Genomic DNA, 18,280 nt, shown 5'->3' on the forward strand with positions numbered 1-18,280 from the left:
CCTACTGGTGAGATTTGGGCAAAAGAATTTTAAATCATTTTGTGAGGCAACTATTTATTCACTAAACCACTTGACTGAGATATACCAATAATTCACGGACCATAAAATTCACCCACTTGAAGTGTACAATTTTTAAAAATGTTAGCATATTTGTAGGATTGTACAACTACCACTATATTCTAATTTTAGAACAAATCATTTGTATTGAAAATTGAAGATAAAGAACTCCATGTTACACATCGTTGCCTAGATTCGGAAACACCTCTGTTCTGTAAGGAGGTAGGTCTCTGACCACAGCTTCCTGCCTCTGGAGTCTCTTTACCCTTGTCAGCCCAAGTAAGGAGGAGCTCAGGGTCTGCACAGCGGGTGGGTTCCTAGAGACAGCGCTGACTCAGTGTGGCAGGGGGGCGCTGGCTGATCACTTTGTATCCTCTGGCCCCAAACGTCCACATTCTGAGGGGGGCGGGCTGGAGCAGCAGAGACCCCATAGCCTCTTTGTACCTTCCATCTTCATTTTACTTTTGTTCCTTAAAGGAGCAAAAATAGAGAAATCCTTTAACTGTTTTCCAGACTGGCCTCTAGGGGGCAGACAATCCCCCCAGGGGGAGCAAAAATGGAGCCTGTTTCCCAAAGCCACCCCCAAGGTTCCATCAGAAGGAACCCCTTCCTGAGATTTTCTGTTCATGGGTCCTTCCTGGTTTGCCATAGCTCCTCCCAATTCTCGAAATCTGCATGGTAGGGATAGAGGGGGTCAGAGGAGTTGTGGTTTGCATTCTTGGAAAGAAATCTCTTACATCTCCAACCCTCACCCCAACTCAGGTTTATAATGTCCTGAAAGGGGCATGAACCTCTCCTGCAAGTTTTAACCTTTCTATTTCACGTACCTAACCTTTCTATTTCACATACCTTACTCTTCATAGTCTTTTTTTGTAATTGGAGTAAAACATACATAACATAAAAAGTTACCATTTGGACCCTTTCTCAGTGCACAGCTCAGAGGCAGGAAGTACATTCATACTGTTGGGCAACCAGCACCACCACTGACCTCCAGAACGTCTTTGATCTTATAAAACTGAAACTCTGCACCCATTGAACAATAACCCCTCATTCCCAGCCCCCAATAACCAGCATCCTACTTTCTGTCTCTGTGAGTTCCACGACTCCAGGTACCTCATATTAGTGCAATCAGCTAATATTTGTCCCCTGTGAGTGGCTTATTTCACTTAGTATAGTGTCTTCAAGGTTCCTCCGTGTTGTAGCCTGGGTCAGAATTGCATTCCTTTCTAAGGTTGAATACTATTCCATTGTGCGTGTTTACCACGTGTTGTGTATCCATTCATCCATCCATGGACACCTGGGTTGCTTCCACCCCTTGGCTGCTGTAAATAATGCTGCTCCGATTATAGGTGTATAAAGATCTCTTTGAGTCCCTACTCTTAATTCTTTGGGGTCTTCACAGTCTTTTATGCCCATGGGAGAAGAAGGTAAATCTGCTCTCGTGTAGGGTTTCCCAATTTTTCAGGTTATGGCTTACAAAGGAAATATTTGTTTGGCACCTTGGGGTAACTCGAGAGGCTGGGAGCCCAGACAGTCATGGAGGTGATGGGCTCGGGCTCCACTGTAGGGCTCCCGGCGAGCACGGGAGACATGGGCAGGGGAGCCCTTTGATCTGGACGACTACACTCCCCAGGTTACAACCCCACGTAGCAAGTGTTGCATGGTGTACAGATGCTCTAGGGATGGGTGTCGGGGCAAAGTGTCCTAAAGAGGCTGTCATCTCCTCTCCATTCACACGCCCTCTTAGAGAACCCAGCCCTTTGTGGCCAGAGGATGAGAGACATTGGACCTCAGAGCGCCTGGCCACAGCTGCCTGCAACAGTGACATACACGTTACATCAAATTCCCTCTAGAGCCTGAACAGGTCAGGGCACCTAAGGCAGAAGTCAGGTGTGGGAGCTGAGCTGGAAGACCAGGTCAGTTTAGGGACCGAGGCTGCCACTCTGAGGCCCGAGTGTAAGGGAGCCAGGGAACCGGGCTGCATAGGAAAGGGCTGCAACCCCAGAGCTACACAGAGGGCGGCATCCGAGGAGAGGAGACAGGACGGGGCAGGAGGACGGGAGGGGAACACTGCCCGGAGACCTTTCCTTCGAGGCCGCCTCTGTGTCTTGCATTTCTCTTTTGTGAAAGTCAACTCTGTCTGCAATAAGAACTTTCTTCCCTTGAGACGGCTGAATGGCTTCCTGTGCCTTGAAGGTTCAGGAGAGTGGGGCTCGCTGGGAGAAAAGTATAAGGTGAGGAAGCTGGAAAGTCAGGTCTAGCCTAGTGGGAAAGGAACAGAGTTGCCACCAAGACGGCGCCGAATGCTTCTTTTTTAAATCGTTTATTAATCTGTTTGGTTAAACAGGTAATGGAAACCGAGAATAATAATTTGCTTAAAAAGTTCAGGTCACGAATGCCCTTTCCCCTAGGAAACGAAAGACTCCATGGTTACAGAGCACACCACTGGGTTATGACACCGTTTCAAAATAAGGTTTCCAATTCGTTATGTAACAATGTAAACTTCAAAAATAGTAAACTCTAACCCCCTTGTCCCTCTTTACAGATCTATCACAGATAGAATTTTCTGGCAGACCTCAATTGTGGAAGTAAACAGCCCGGTGCTTAAAAGTTTCATAAAAAGGTTTGCAGATTCGGTAAATCTTGCGGTCTTGTTCAGGAAGTAAAAGCAACCAGCAATTCATCTTCTGTGGAGTCTACCTTATATGCACACCATGACCCGTGTTCTACTACACCGGTCATCAGCTTTGCCACTTTTGTACACACACACACGCGCGCACACACACACACACACACAATGTATAGTCTTTTGTTTCTAAAGATTTCTACATCTAAATGATAAGACGGCACCAGTGACCTATAAAGTCACCTCGCTTCACATAGGTAAAGACAAAAATTCTGTAGAAGGCACTGTAACTTCTCTTCCATGATCTTACATAGACACGTGAGAGCAAGCCAGCTGGGGCTGGGACTTAACCTTCCCTTTCTGTTACCCGGCTCGGGCCCGTCCTCCTCCGATCGCCACCCCCAGTTAGCCACAGTCCGTGGTTTTTTTCCATGTCCATTATCCTTTTCTGCTCCAGCTTTTCACACCACATCAACCCATCCATCCAACAATCCGTTTATCCAGATGAACTCAGAGTGATCTTTTGGTTCATTGAAATCCCTTAAAATTAAGAGTACAGCTCTGGTATAAAACACGGTATGACCTACCAGAGCTGAAAAATAATCAGCATGCAGTGTAATTTTCAGTTGGGAAGAGTCCAAACACCTGCCCTGCCTTGTCGAGAACATCTGTCATCCCAAACAATCTAGGCAAGCAACATTTTCTGCTGCTTTATCATCTAAAAAGAGCGGAGAGGTTCTTTTCTCTCCCGTATTTAACTGGTACCCTTAAGTTGAAAGGTCTGATGTGAAAAAAAGTGCAAGCAAATTGGACATGCCAATAAATACCATATAACTCACCGCAGATTACCAAAACTGTACAGGTATGTACACCTCACCAAACCGAGGTTCCCCCTGCGGGGAAGAGATTCCGAGTCACCCACGCGAGCGTCACACAGAGTTCTCGGGCAGACCGTCAGCGGGCGAAGGAGGGCCGGGCCCTTCCGCCCTTGTTCTGAGGTCCCGAGCCCAGGTCCGCGCCGCCCTCCGCCGCCTCCTCCTTTTTCCTCACTTTCAGGCGGGTGAGCAGCTTCATCAACCAGACGTCCCACTCCTCGGGCAGAAGCAGGAGGAGGAAGCCCAGGCCGATGATGACCATGGCGATGACCCGGACCCCATTGAAGACGATCTTACTGGTGTAGCGATCAACAACTGCAGGGGATGGAGAGCGTGGGTTACCGCGGGGGGCGATCTTGCCAGGCCATCAGGAGAGCAGGGCCCCGGCCAGGCCAGAGCCTGGGGGGCGCCCCCTTCCGCGGGCCCGGAGCTGTTTTCCCTTGACCAGGCGGGCAGAGGCTGCCTCCCAGAAATCCCCCGTTAACTTTACAAACCCTGTCTGCTGCGAGGCCTTGCGCTGTGTTTCACTTTCCCCAATTGACCTGATACCTTAGTTCCCACATTAATCTGTGCGAGAGACAAAACGAAACACCAGGGGCAGTTGGAGATGTGCGTGTGTATTAATATATACATCCACCAAAGTTAATCGTGGCCACCTCCGGGTTGGCAGGATAATTAAAACGTTACTGCTTTCTTTATATTCTTGGCACTTTTCACATTTTCTACAGTGACATACTTTATTTTTATAATTTAAGAGCATGATATATATAATATACGTTTTGAAGACCAAACTTGACCTGGTTCTTTGAAGATAATAAATACCAACTTTTGTTCCACCCCAGGATATTATTAGTGTGAGGCTCTAATGCCACCTGTGTCACCACCGATTATGAAAGTTGATTAAAGGCCCAAGAAGCTCATTCCTGACCCACATCAGGTGAGGGAACAAAATGAGGACAGGATTCATGTCAGGTCGTACAAATCTAGATCATCATTCTCTTCATAACTAAAGATCAAAAGCGTTTCAAATGTTGGTTTTCTTTTTTTGCTTTCTTGTTCTCTTTTCCTAACTAAATCAAACAAAGAAAATTTAGGGCCTGCCTCTCCACAAGGGAGAATTAGATTGCTTTTTTTTTGCGGTACGCGGGTCTCTCACTGCTGTGGCCTCTCCTGTTGCGGAGCACAGTCTCCGGACGCGCAGGCTCAGCGGCCAGGGCTCACGGGCCCAGTCGCTCCGCGGCATGTGGGATCTTCCCGGACCGGGTCACGAACCCGTGTCCCCTGCATCGGCAGGCGGACTCTCAACCACTGCGCCACCAGGGAAGCCCTAGATTGCTTTTTTTGAATGCATTTTGTGAAAGAGGGTTTTCTGACTTGCATGTGCCGCTTCTGAAGCCTGACATGCTGGACCGCTGTCCCCCGCCCCCAGCTCGCCCGCCGCATGAGGGGGCTGCTCTGTCATCCCCCCTTGCACCTGACTCTCACCTCTGTCTGGAGGGTGGGTAGAGAGGTAAAAGTTAAACCTGAAAAAAAGCACTTTGTGGGCTTCCCTGGTGGCGCAGTGGTTGAGAGTCCGCCTGCCGATGCAGGGGACACGGGTTCGTGCCCTGGTCCGGGAGGATCCCACATGCCGCGGAGCGGCTGCGCCTGTGAGCCATGGCCGCTGAGCCTGCGCGTCCGGAGCCTGTGCTCCGCAATGGCAGAGGCCACAGCAGTGAGAGGCCCGCGTACCACCAAAAAAAAAAAAAAAGGCACTTTGTTAGTAGCCCTTTTGTGGAATTAAAGTGCCACTTTTATCTCACTCTAATTCAGAAGCAGTTTGATTTTTAATATTGGCAGCATGGCCTGTTAATTCACAGATGGGGAGAGTCAGTTAGCAAGCCATACAAGCTGCACTAGAGAGGGCGTCAGGGAAAGTCAGAAAGCCCAGCAAGGGCTCTGCTGTGACAGTCGGGTAACAGCCGACTCCTCGGCTTCTCTCCTCCTCTGGAGAACTGAAGGTAATTCCTTCCCCTGACACGTTACGGACCCTCTTACGTTGCAGGTAAGTAGTAAGAGAATTCTGATTAACCTCTCACACACTCGGCTGTATGATATGGTCAAAGTAGCTTCTATACCAGGGCCGCCTGGAATATGCCTCCTTGAAATAAGAACACTGTGGGACTATAAAGACACACCAAGATGCAGCGGGGGTAAGTTGATGCGTTATTTTTCAGAAGCCTGTAGTGTATGGAAACTGACAAGCTGGACCACTTTTTTTACCAATTTTCCAGGAGCTCAGGGGGCTTTCCTACCTTTGGAAGTTCTGCCTCATAGGTCATCTCATGTGGTTCTCGTATCAACCAAGGTGATGACGTGGGGACGACCTTCACTTTTAGGGGACAAGCAAAGGCCCAGAGAGGTGATGCGTGGGGACCGCCATCCTCCCTCTGGGCAGGGATGGTGCTGGGCCCAAGGAGTCTGGGGCCAGGGTGAGGCATATACAGAACGTGTGAAATGGGACAGCAGGAAGAGGTTTAGGAAGTTGATTGCGGCTTTGCCTGTGCTTCCAGGCTTACTAACGCCAGACTGAACAGGATAAGGGGTTGCCATCCCCTGGGGGCCTAATCCTCTAATGGCCCAGAAGCGGGAGGGTCAGGAGATGGCTTTGGCGGGAGCCCAAGGGGGTGAATGCTCTGGGGAGAAGTGATTCACAAACAGGTTCTACAGGGAGGGCAGGTGTGAGGCGGGGGGCGTTCTGGGAGGAAAATCTGAAATTCATAGCAGAAGAAGCCAGGAAAAGGAAGGAGGTGAGGGGCAGGTCAGCTGAGCGTGTCGGCGAGTCCCCAGTGAAAGAGCGAGCCGGGTCCTGAGCAGCTGGGAGAAGGGCTGTCTTCTGGGACTCGGGGAACAGTGTTTACGCTTTTGCAGTTTGCAGACATGCCTCTACCTCAGGCCTTCCATAACCTGAGCTAGCGGTCTCTTCTGGAAAGCCACTTAACAAAAAGTAAAAATTTCCTCTGCTACATATTTGTCTATACTTATCAATAGTATTCATGATATACATCTGATCCCCCCACGCCAGTTTGAATGGAGATGGCTTTAGACTTTCTGTATCTTGGTGTGGCATGTGAAAATCAAGCCGCCCTGGAGAAAATATTGCATGTGTCACAAACGGCAACGTTTTACCGAAGTGCTTTCTTTCTACAGAGAAGGTTAAACATGCCTGCTATACCACAGCCAGAATACACGTATGTGTGCGCACATGCGTGTTTGTGTGTGTTTGCATGTGTGTGTGCTTACAAGCAGATACAGAAAGCCATATAGGTTTACCTGCATTCACAGGTACACTGAGGACGATTCCAAGAGACATCAGAGTGGGATATGTAACAGCAATTCCAAAATTTAATACAATATTGAATGCTGAAATACAGAATTAAAAAAAACAGGTGTTATTCACGACTGGCCCTAGACTTTCCCCTGGTCCGTCGGACCCCAGCTTCTCTGATGAGGCTGGAGTCGTAGGTGTTTTGCCCTTTACTCTGACTCAGTGAATTCCGGGTTCCTGCAAGGGCTCCAGAACTGGGGGATCAGGGCCAAACATCCTGCTGACTCAGCTCTCCTCTCTTTCCTGAGCTTTGAGGAAGGGAAAAGAAATCTGGAAAAGGTAACCAGCGAGCAGGCACTAGAAAAGAGGATTGGGGGCCCTCCTATGTATCCTCCTAACTTTGCTTTTCTCTGTTGCTGGCAATGATTCTGGGATGACTACGAATAGGAGCTTTGGAACGTACGTTTTTATTTTTAAATTTATTTTAATTTAGTTCTTTTTCTTTTTGAATTTTTTTAATTGCGGTAAAATACATAGAGCATAAATTTTATTATCCTAATCGTTTTTAAGTGGTATGTACAGTTTTTGATGGAAAAGGGATGAGGCACCTCCTTGGTTTCCTTCCTGCTTAGGACCAGCCTTATGTCAACTAATGGTGGTGACGACACTAATGTTGATAATCGGTGGTATTTACTGAACATCATCAGGCAGTGCTCTAAGAGCTCTCTGCATGCACTAACTTACTAACCTCTTACCAGCCCTCTATAAGAGATGTACTATTATTAGTAGACAACACGCAGCACACTGGGCTACCAGTTCACTATCCAGAGCACCAAATGACCATGGCCACTACTGCAGCGACCGTAGTCCTGGAATTAGAATCCAGTGTCACCATTTCAAAGGCTTTCCTTTTCGCGACACAATGACCTAGAACAGCACGGGGAACTTAAGGATAATAACAGACTCGTTTTTCTCCTTCAGGACACGGGTTTCCAAAGACTCCCCTTGAGCTGGCCGGATGCCGCTCTGTCAAGTCCCTGCTTTCTGGTGATTCTGACAGCGTGATCGCCACTTACTCAATAAGAGGACCGAAAATCCACAAAGGTTTCCCCATGGAATGTCATCGAAAGAGCTCCAGTATTCCACTTTGGTAAAGTAGAGGATGACAGGAATACAGGTGATGAAGAGGATGTTAAACACACCCAAAATGGACAGAAATAAGGCGGCTTCTCCAAACTTAGCACTGCCCAGGAGGAGCTTGAACAGGACCTGACGGAGAGAGCAGAGGAGGAGGGGTGATGGCTCACCTAAGACTCCAACTTGCCATGGAGAAGCGAGTGCACCTGGCAAGCTGGGGCTGGACCACGGGACCGACAGCCACGTTACAGGTAAATTCTACCTCATATGGCCTTCCGTGAAGGGTGGTGGGCTTTACCTACGCCCAGGAGCAACACGATGGAGAGTTACTCTCCAGGTACACAGAGAGCAACTTCAGAAACCACAGGTTGTCACACTAGGCTTGATTCCTCTGTGCTGTATTCACGACACCACATCCCGGCTTCAGAGCACTGAAGACGAGGAAGCCACATAAATTAGAAGCCACTTAAATTAGAAGCCACTTAAATTAGAAGCGTCTGCCATGATTACACATTCCTCTCGGGGACCCCTAACATTCATCTCTGACCTTGAACAACACGGTTTGAAGACCACTGCCCCCCAAACAACAGGGCTTTGGCTGTAAAGACATTTCCTATAAATCAAAGGGAGAGGGATTATAACACTCACGGCTCTCCGCTCCAGCTCACCACCCCTGTTGCCGACGTGGCATGGGTTTTAGCAGAACACACCCGACTTTGGTTTCGTGCACCTGTTCCTGTTTGTACGTATCTGAGATGCATGAAAAGCCAGGAGAGGGAAAAAGGTGACTGGAGAAGTCGGGAAGCTGAGCTCCCAGAGGCCACCGTCCGGCCCCCATGTTTACTGAACCGTCCACAGTTACGGACCTGATGGTCCAATTTCAGTCTCTGCCTTGCTGTCCTTCCTACTTTCCTCCTTCTTCCTCTTCCAGCCATTTCACATCTCTCTCAGGTATCTCTGGGCATTTCTGGGCAGGAAGCACGGAAAGGGAAATACAGTCAATTGCTTTCATCCTTCCACCTACCGGCCTCTCTGTGTAAAGATCAGGCAGTGTAGGAGATGGAAATGTAAGTCTAAGTCAGAATATCTGTGTTCATCGTGGATCGCGTTTCTACCCGCTCTCGGCTTCCCGTTAGAAGAGAGCAGAGTGTGACCTCTCAATATTTTCTGCATTTTGGACCATGGCTCTGGAGTCCCAGAATGGGGCTAGACTATCACATCCTCTAAGTGAGATGTGTCCCAGAGGGGGAAGATGGCCCATGTGTGGTGGGGCAGTGAGGCCAGGGAGCTGACGAAAAGTAAGATGGTACAGATGTTTCACTTTCCAAAAGTGTCTTCCTCCCAGTGCCGGAAAAAAGCTCCTTTTCTTAGAACTTTCTACAATCCTTTACGTTCTCTGCCCAACCGTCTGGATCCACAAAGGGCCAATAAGTTTCGAAGCTAAAATCTCATTTCTCACCGAATCCTCCAGTTCAGTTTCCCAACCCTGGAGACCACAAAATATTTGCATTCTTGACTTTGGATCCAAAGAGAAGGGCAGGTGAGGGGAGAGAGTGGCTGAGAGGCAGAATGGCGCAGGGGAGAGAGTGAGGCGCGAGTGTGGGGATAAAAATTGTTCTCTCGAGACTTGCAGTTGGCCACGCCTCCCAACAGTTCCCAATATTTTGTCAAAAATATTTTATAATTCCCCATATGATAGTAGCTGTGCTTTTATTCGTTCAGTCTACGGGCAACGCTTGAAATGCATACGGATTCATGTTGAATACTGGTGAGCTCAAAAACCATGTGATAAAAGATTTCAATGCTGTACCAGATATTCAAATGTTCATTTCCAATCTGGTAGGAAAGTATCTGACCGAACACTGAGCCAGCCAGTTAGGGCCCCGGATCCTTCTCCAGTCCTTGCCAAACAAGAAAGTCACCAATCGGACTCAGCCAGTCCATGGTTCCACCCGTTTTATCCCAAATGCTGCAAATGTACAGCCATTGATGGAAAGGTCTGGAAAGCCAGGGCTAAGAGCTGCTGTGTGTCTCATCACCACGAGGCTTCGTGTGCCCGGTGCCCCCTGGAAAACAACGGCTCACCTTCAAGCCCAGCCTCCCCCAAAGCAACAGGCTGGCCACGCCGAGGCCTGCCCTTCCCTCCCAGGAGGGCCCAGAGAGCCTGCTCCCCGCGTCTACCTTGTAGAGTGCGGACACGGATGCCGAGCCCACCACCAGGGCTATGCCGATGACAGAGTGGCTGTGGAAGCCATCCGCGTAGGTCATCATCACGATCCCAGCGATGGCGAGGATGGCGGCCACGATCTGGATGGAAGGAAGACACGGTGGTCAGGGCAGCGGTGGGGAATCGGAGGGGCCCCCTAAGTGCCAAGGGGTAGGCATGTTCATGGGGGTGCGAGGGCGGGGAGGCTCCTTTTCAGTCCTTCTTTGGGGACCAGGCAAAGGCTGCTTTCCTGTCTAAATATTTGCCCCTGCTTGCGAGGGGGCACTCGGCAAAGCCCGGCATGACCCAGGAACTGGGAACGGTTGGCAGCAAGGAGTGGCACCGTGGCTCGGCATCACGTGGGAGGGGGGCAGCCGCGGGATTCCCGGGCACCCGAGAGAAGGCGGTCATAATCCCAACGACAGGCCATTTGGTCGTGACGAGGCCTGGTGGTGACCACCTCTTAGTTCCCTCGCAACCTTCCGTAAGCACCTCATAGGGTCCCGCTTTTATGTATCTCATGTCTCAACAGAGAAGGCACAGTGACGACCACAGGCCTTGGCCCCATTTTACATGCCAGCAGTAGGACCTTTTGAGGGAGCGTGTGTCACGGGCCAATCAGGGCTACAAACAGTGTCCTAACCCTGGCTACTGCAGGGCCTGACCTCCACGGCCCACCCCCTCCAACCTCTTCTCAGGTGGAGTGGATGCTCCAGGGACACATACACATTCCTGCTGTGCAAAGTCAAACTGTCAGAGCGCACAGGAGATCCACTGACTTGGGATAACACTTCGCAAAGGAGAAATGCATTAGCACCCAGAATAAGCGTAAGTTCTAATCAGAGGTGATCGTGGAGCTGCAGAGACGTTGCTGGGTGGCAGGTGCTAAGGGGCCGCTGTAGGCAGAACCCGGGGAGGGCAGGACAAACGAGCGCAGCACAAGTTCTGACCGCTGGATCTACTGGGAGTTTCTCTCTCTTACGGATTTGCTCAAAATTCCCTCTGCTCTCTGTAGCAATATCGAGTAGCTGACATTTACTGAGTGGTCACGGGATACATGTTTTCTGTGTATCTTCTCATTTAATCCTCAAACTAGGTAGACATTATCATTCATTTCATTTTATAGGCATGGACACTTAGGCTCAGAGAGGTTCAGCAACTTGCCCAAAGTCACAGAGCTGCTGTGTAGCAGAGCAGGGACACACATTTCAGGTCTAATTGCAAAGTCAGTGTATATATAAACACAGAAAGTAGGATTCACATAATAAGCCACTGCCAATTCTACTCTGAGATCTAAAGAGAGGTTTCCTGCATGGTTGAAGCACGCAGTGTTTAGGTTAGTGAGAGGTAAAGTGCTTGGGTCCCAGCAGCTCGAGTTGTGCATTCCTCATGCAGTGTTTTCATATAAAGACACATACACCCACACACAGAGGCCCTTGAGAGAACAGGAGATCATCATTTCCTAGAGAAGTGCCATCCCTGCTCTGTCTACTTGCTCCTTCTGGTTTAGTGATTCACCTTTATCTCTCATTATCACATAATGCACACATTTTATATTCAAATGCTACACGTACTGTGTACGACTCTTCATTAAGAGAAAGAAACAGAGGCACAAGACAGTAAGTGACCTTTTTTCCCTCCAGGAGAACAAGGGGCTAATGAAAAAGCAGGCAGGGCAAGGGGTGTGGGTTCTGCTCCAGAGGACACGCACGGTGCAAAGATGATGTATCCAGCAGCTGGATACATCTGGCAGCTGCCAGCTGGCAGCCAGGTAAACAGAGAGAGGGAACTAATTAGAAAAAGAAGGGAAGGAGAGAGAGAGAGGGAAGAATACAGCTACATTTCAGACGATGTGTCGCATCTCCAAAGGTACTTGAGTCTTTCCAAACATAAAGATGAAGTTTGAGGGGATGAAGGAGAACAAGCGTTATTTTTTCCTGAAGATTTACAAGGCAGATTTTGGATCTCCTCACTCTCTTTTCTCTATTGATTAAATGACAAACAGCTAAAAGCTTCCGCCTGAGCTGTGCTGTACAGAAGAGCTGAGGGAAGAGGCAAGAAATAGAGAGCGTGGGTGGCCACCGGCTTCCTGGCCAACATTTGCCCAGTCCAGGCCGGTGGGTTCATTCCGACAGGTGGCACCGGGGACAGTGATCTCCCCGTTCACGCCTCCAGGGCTTCCCCTCTTGGGGGTCCCCGCCACACGTCACAGGCTTGACCCACCCGATTACAGGGCTCTCACTCTCTGGGCATCAAGAGTTCCCCTGGAACCCCCGACCCGGAGCCTGAGGCCCTGACCGCCATGCTGGAGGGGAAGCTGGCGCTCACCTCGCGTCCAACACCCCTAATAGCAGAGCAGAGTTGAAACATACCCTGCAGCTCTGGGGGGCAGAGCCTGAGCGTCCTTCCCCCAAACCTGCCATTCCCTTGAAGATAGATACCAGATCTCTTTAAAAAATAAGTGCAGAGTACATTTTCACCCTAACATGTCTGGTTTCTTGGTTTACATTTGGAAACGTTCCCTGCCTGTTTCCTGCACTCAGATGAACTCTCCGGGAAGGCCGGTCCTGCGTGTCCTGTGGTTTCACGTGGTCCTCACCTTCTAGATCCGGGCCTCCCTGGGGGAGAACGGCGAGTCTCAGGATGGAATCAAGTGAATTTCCCTCCTTCCCCCCACCCCTCCTTTCTCACACTTTCCTGTTGCCCCCAACCCCAATGTATCCCACTGAACAAGAACTTGGGGATCCACACAGATGGGTGACAGTGGCCTGAGACCAACAGGGGTGACAGCCACCACCTCTACTTCGGCTGGGGAAAATCTTCCCGGGGAAGAGGAAGAAACATGGGCATGGGGGACGCTGAGGCCAGCATGCTGCCGTTTAACCTCTTAATGGGGGCCTTGCCCGTGTGGTTATAACCTGCCCGGCCCCCAGGGCTCTGGATTCAGGGCCCCAGCAACCCACCGATGCCCCCGTCTCCCCCATGGCACACTGTTCCCCATCAGATGTCAGGCCGAGAGGTAAGGTGTAGCCCTCAGTGGAGTCTGCCCGCCTCTCAGACCAGCGCCACTTCTCACTCCTGCTAAAGATGTGACGGGCTGCATGTTCTCTGCCAGACAGAGCCCCGTCTGCAATGCATTTCAGATCTGCACAGTCTGGGGCAGTTTAAAAAAGGGAGAGGACAGGCTCATTTTTAAATTTACCTCCCCTTAACATTTCCCCTCCCGACCGCCGTGCTGCCCTCATCGACTCCAAGAGAGTCCGGAGGAATTTCCAGATGCTCTAGTTCACCCCTCTCGTGTCGGAGGCTGGGAAGGGGTCTGAGCCGGGAATCCCCCGCCCCGGGTTCCCCTACGCTCTGTGTGCCCTGTGCCCTCCCCCAGGCTGTGCTCAGGTGGAAGGGGACAGCCGCCCAAACAGAAGTCGGAGTCGGGATCAGTAGCTGGGGTTACCGTTCAGGGATGGCCCCGTGGGAGAGGCCGCCAGCGTGTCACTATGGAAGACATCAGCTGGGACCTTACTGAGATGGGAACTGCTCTTGGAAGAAGTCCAGGCTCCCCAGGACCGAGCTGCGGTGGTTGGATGCCGCCCAGATGATCCCTCAGCTTGTCTCCTTGCTCCTCCTCCAGTCCTCCTGGTGTGAACGCTCTAGCTGCAGTGGGTGATTTTGAAGAGCTGAGGGTCCCATCTGCCACCTCCTCTGAGATGCGGGCTGCGGGCAGTGCAGCTGGTCAACCGCTCCTTCATCCAGCTGCGGGCCACAGCCAGGCGGACTTTGGCCTGGGAGGGGCCGTACCTCCTGCCCCCAGAATTCTACTCGCTCTCATTCTCCTGCTGCTTCTGCTACACCAAACCGCCTCCCTAAACAGTTGCCAGCCTCTGACACTGTCGGCCAAAGACTGGACAGGTCGGTCAAACGCCTCTTATTGAGAAGGAATAAGAAGAATAACAACGCTGAGGAAAGATGACATTTATCGGGTTTCACGTGTCGGGCACGCATACCTTATTTTATTCTTACAACTGTTCTCTGAGTACTAACATTCTATTTTAACGTCGGGTAATTAACGCTCAGAGATGTTAAGTAACTAGCTCAAGGTCCAACAGCTCATGAGAGTGGACCCAAACCCTCATCGCTCGACTCTAGGTTAGAGGACCCATTATGACCCCAAGCCTGGAAGACACGTGAAACGCACATCTGAGTACACAGTCAAGGGGTGATATGGGGGCCAACGTGGGCTCCTCTCATACACTCATCACTGATGCCACATGTGGCTACGATCTCCCCAGCATTCGAAGATAAACATTTTCTTCTCTCTGGTCTGTCTGCATGACTCGGCCCTGTTGATGTTTTCTAGGAACCACAGCCCTTGTGATTTGAGTCACTGCCTTAATAACTCAGGCCCTCTACGTCACCTGTTCCACAAACATCTGTCCTCTACATCTGTGTGACGCTCAGGCCAGTCTGCTCAGCCCTCCAGGATGGAAAAGAGTGTCAGTTGCCTTCAATCTCTGGCAATGACCCAGTAGAAGACGCCAGCTAACCCAGCATTCCGAGGGCAGTCTCAGAGAACCTGTGTACTGGTTAGGTCTCATCCTGGGCTCAAATCTCCATCTGTTTCTCAAGGGGGGCCTTTCAGTCACACCGGCCAGCTGCCGACATCTTACAGATTTTACTAGCTCTCTTAGTAAAATCTCGGCGTGGGATGACCTTAGAGGACAGGTCACGTACTTCTAAGAGGGGTGATGATTATTAGAGAGACTCACAACTGCGTGGTGCTTTACAGGTTACGAAGTTCCATCACCGACACCGGCTCCTGGATCTTCATTTCAGTGCTGGCCTCGTGCCAAAGGCTTCAACACGAAAATCTGTTCAGTCTACAGGGGTCGGCACAGCCCAAGCTGGGCAGGCGTCCAGGATGGCAGGACTGAATCACAGCTCAGGGATGTTAGCGGAAATCCTCTTTAACCATGAATAGCAACGAAGAGAAGATCTGGGTGTGCCACTCTGTTCTCTGTGAGTCCAAGTGGGTTTCAGTGTTTTCACACCTCCTTCTTTTAACCTCAAAAACTTTCTGTTTTCTTCTGCTTAGATGCAGGATGAACCTTGAAGCCTCTCTTCACAGTAACAATCTCATCCGGAATTTGTTTTGGACATCAGAATCACGCCTCCAAATGCTCCACGCATCCCCCTGGCTTTTGGCCTCAAAATAAAGCCGCAGTGGGTCCTAGGACATCCGAATCTTTAGCGTCCAGGCGATTGGACCGATTGCCTCTGGCCGTACCTCATTTCTAGTGGAGGTGTACTCGATGGTCTATTGGCTCAAAGCTTTTCTGGGTGGTAGCACAGCGAGCTGAGTTCTTATTCCAAAATTAACACGAGGCCTCAAAACAAATTTTCCCCCTACTGCAAGCCAAAAATCTGACTCAGCAGTTGACTCACGTCCCCTCTGCTGTTTGAGAAACTAGGTGGGCGTGAATCCACCATGAAGGTGATGCCACTGTCCCCAGGACAATTAGCCAAGGACACAAGCCTGGAGTCTGCCCCTTGCTGGGTTCCCAGCAGGGTTCACTCTAAAGCAGAGGTCCCCAGCCCCTGGGCCGTGGACCGGTACCGGTCCGCGGCCCATTAGGAACTGGGCCGCAGAGCAGGAGGTGAGTGGCGGACGGGCGAGCGAGCGAAGCTTCATCTGTGTTTACAGCCGCTCCCATCGTTCCCATTACCGTCTGACCATTCCCACCGTCCACCTCCCCACCCCCGTCCCTGGAAAAACTGTCTTCCACGAAACCCGACCCCGGTGCCCAAAAGGTTGGGGACCGCTGCTCTAAAGGGACTGCCCTTCAAAAGGACTCTGAGCTTCGTGGGCTTCCTACACGGCCTGAGGGTGCAGGAAGGAGTAAGCGAGGCGCTCTGACTACAGGACTACCAGCTGCCTGGTCGAATCCTTTCTGTCCTTGTTTGTGACAAGGTGATGGTGGTGCAGTGGCAGGTCCTGGCCAGCAGAGGGAGACAAGCAGAAGCCGGCAGGATTCTGTCAAGGCTAAATATCACCTGTTCCTTTTATCTATATTTCGGCTCCTGTTTGATAGCGCACTTGTCATATTTCACACAACTGTTCTGAAATGTGACTAGCTAAATCTGGCTCGATTTTAAGGGAATTTACGCAGTCTCAGATGTAACGACCAGAGGTGATTCGGGGGTATCATTTCATTCTCCCTTGCTCTGGGGTTGAAGGGAGTGAAACTGTCCCTCCAAAGTTTGGACTTAGCATAAGCGTGTCCGGCCCACTTGGGCATTGAACCCACGGTCCAGACAAAGGGCCTCCAAGACTGCACGTCCGTGTGGATGCAGAAGGACCTCTGGCTTTCAGATACCTCCTAAGCAGACAGTGGCAGTGTTAGCAGAGGGCTCCAGGCCGCAGGACCCCTGAAAGGCGGGGTGAGCACATCACTCCTCCCAGAGGGGGTCCCCGAGCAGCACACACTTTAGGGAATGCTTGTTGAAATGCTTGAAATGAAAGGTGCTTTAATGAACGCTTGTCTAGAATGGTTCGCAAGCAAGAAGGTTGGCAAGGCACCCCGAGAGCCGGGCTCCCTTTCCACTGCAAATGAGAAGGAAAGTGGCTATAGCAGCTTATGCTTAACGGCCCAGCACAGGGGGCTAAGCAAGCCGATGGGCAGGTTTTGGTTGGCATGACTGAGTGAGGGAGGAAGACAGAGAATAAGGAACTTACCCTCACTCCCATGAACCTGTCCCTGAGAACGATCCACGAGAGCAAAAACACAAAAGCTTTGTTGCAGCAGAACAATACGGACACGTCCGTAGTGTTTATTTTCTTTATTGCATGTAAGTACAGGTAGTTTGTGAGTGTCCAAAGAACACCAAAGGGTGCTGCCTTGGTAAAAAACACCTTCAAAGTCAAGCCATTGTCTCCAAAAAATCGACAGCATTCCCTAAAACAAGGAAAGAGAGTCAGTGTTATTATATTCTCGGGTTGAGACAGACCATTTTTTCCCCCTCTACCCAGTTTATTTATTTATCTTTAGCAGATGCAGGACGGGGTGGGGTCCTTTTGTTTATTATTATGTTTTAGCAACATCTTTCTATCAAAGCCCTTCAATCTATGCTTCAGTCCATTGAGGAAAGTGTCGCACAAGGATGTGCTGTCGTGGATTACTCCTCTGTCCATGTTGGCTTTGGAATGGGTGGTGCCGGCAGAAGGTAATGCTGGGACCATCTGATCTGAAGAAGCCCCAATTCCACGGTGACTGCCTAAGGGATTCCGCCACTTGGCTAGTAAGACAAGGACATCTCTAGACCTTTTCTTCTCAGGGGGCTGGATATTGAAGAGAATTCACTGAAACGTATTTTTAACAAATTTGCCCCCAGGTGAAATTGTCTGTGATCCGGCCATGGCAGTCATTCCCTGGGCACATCGAATATAGTTTGGCTATGATATCAATGGTGTCAACCGTCTATACATTTTCTCCACGAGGCCCTTTCTAGAGTTTGTCATTTCACCAAGTGCGAGGGCCTGTCCCCACGCCATCTGAGAGGTTAGCACAGGAGGAATGAACAGGTCCAACAGCTCAGCATCTTAAGAGAGGAAGAGGTGAGGAAATGCCTGTAGAAGAAAGTTTTCCAGTGCCATCATTCCAGATTCTAGGGGAAGGATCATTGATATCTGAAAAGCTGCTTGAGAAAAAGAAAGCCAGGCTTCCCTGGTGGTGCAGTGGTTAAGAATCCGCCTGCCAAGGCAGGGGATGTGGGTTCGAGCCCTGGTCCGGGAAGATCCCACATGCCGCGGAGCAACTAAGCATGTGCGCCACAACTACTGAGCCCGCGCTCTAGAGCCCGCGAGCCACAACTACTGAGCCCGCGTGCCGCAACTACTGAAGCCCGCGCGCCTAGAGCCCGTGCTCCGCAACAAGAGAAGCCACCACGGTGAGAAGCCCGCGCACCGCAATGAAGAGTAGCTCCCGCTCGCCGCAATTGGAGAAAGCCCGCGCGCAGCAACGAAGACCCAACGCAGCCAAAAATAAAATAAGTAATATAAACAAATTTAAAAACGAAAA

The 18,280-nt window shown here is 50.5% G+C and overlaps 1 protein-coding gene across 2 annotated transcripts in view; it reads right to left on the minus strand.

Annotated features, from left to right (window-relative positions):
- Positions 1-2,361: 2,361 nt before the first annotated feature.
- The window catches only part of SLC35F3 (solute carrier family 35 member F3), a 292,530-nt gene continuing 276,611 nt past the window's right edge, over positions 2,362-18,280 (minus strand). The window contains exons 4-8 of one of the 2 annotated variants that reach the window (XM_065894431.1): positions 16,939-17,158; positions 10,184-10,309; positions 7,942-8,134; positions 6,871-6,960; positions 2,362-3,873 (exon numbers count right to left, since the gene is read on the minus strand). In XM_065894431.1, coding sequence (XP_065750503.1) covers positions 3,638-3,873; positions 6,871-6,960; positions 7,942-8,134; positions 10,184-10,309; positions 16,939-17,158 — 865 coding nt within the window. In that variant the 3' untranslated portion in view covers positions 2,362-3,637. The remainder of the gene's footprint in view (positions 3,874-6,870; positions 6,961-7,941; positions 8,135-10,183; positions 10,310-16,938; positions 17,159-18,280) is intronic. The other variant, XM_065894432.1, reaches the window with a different exon arrangement.

Source organism: Phocoena phocoena, chromosome 16 (assembly GCF_963924675.1).
Source record: "Phocoena phocoena chromosome 16, mPhoPho1.1, whole genome shotgun sequence".
Classification (NCBI taxonomy): Eukaryota; Metazoa; Chordata; class Mammalia; order Artiodactyla; family Phocoenidae; genus Phocoena; species Phocoena phocoena.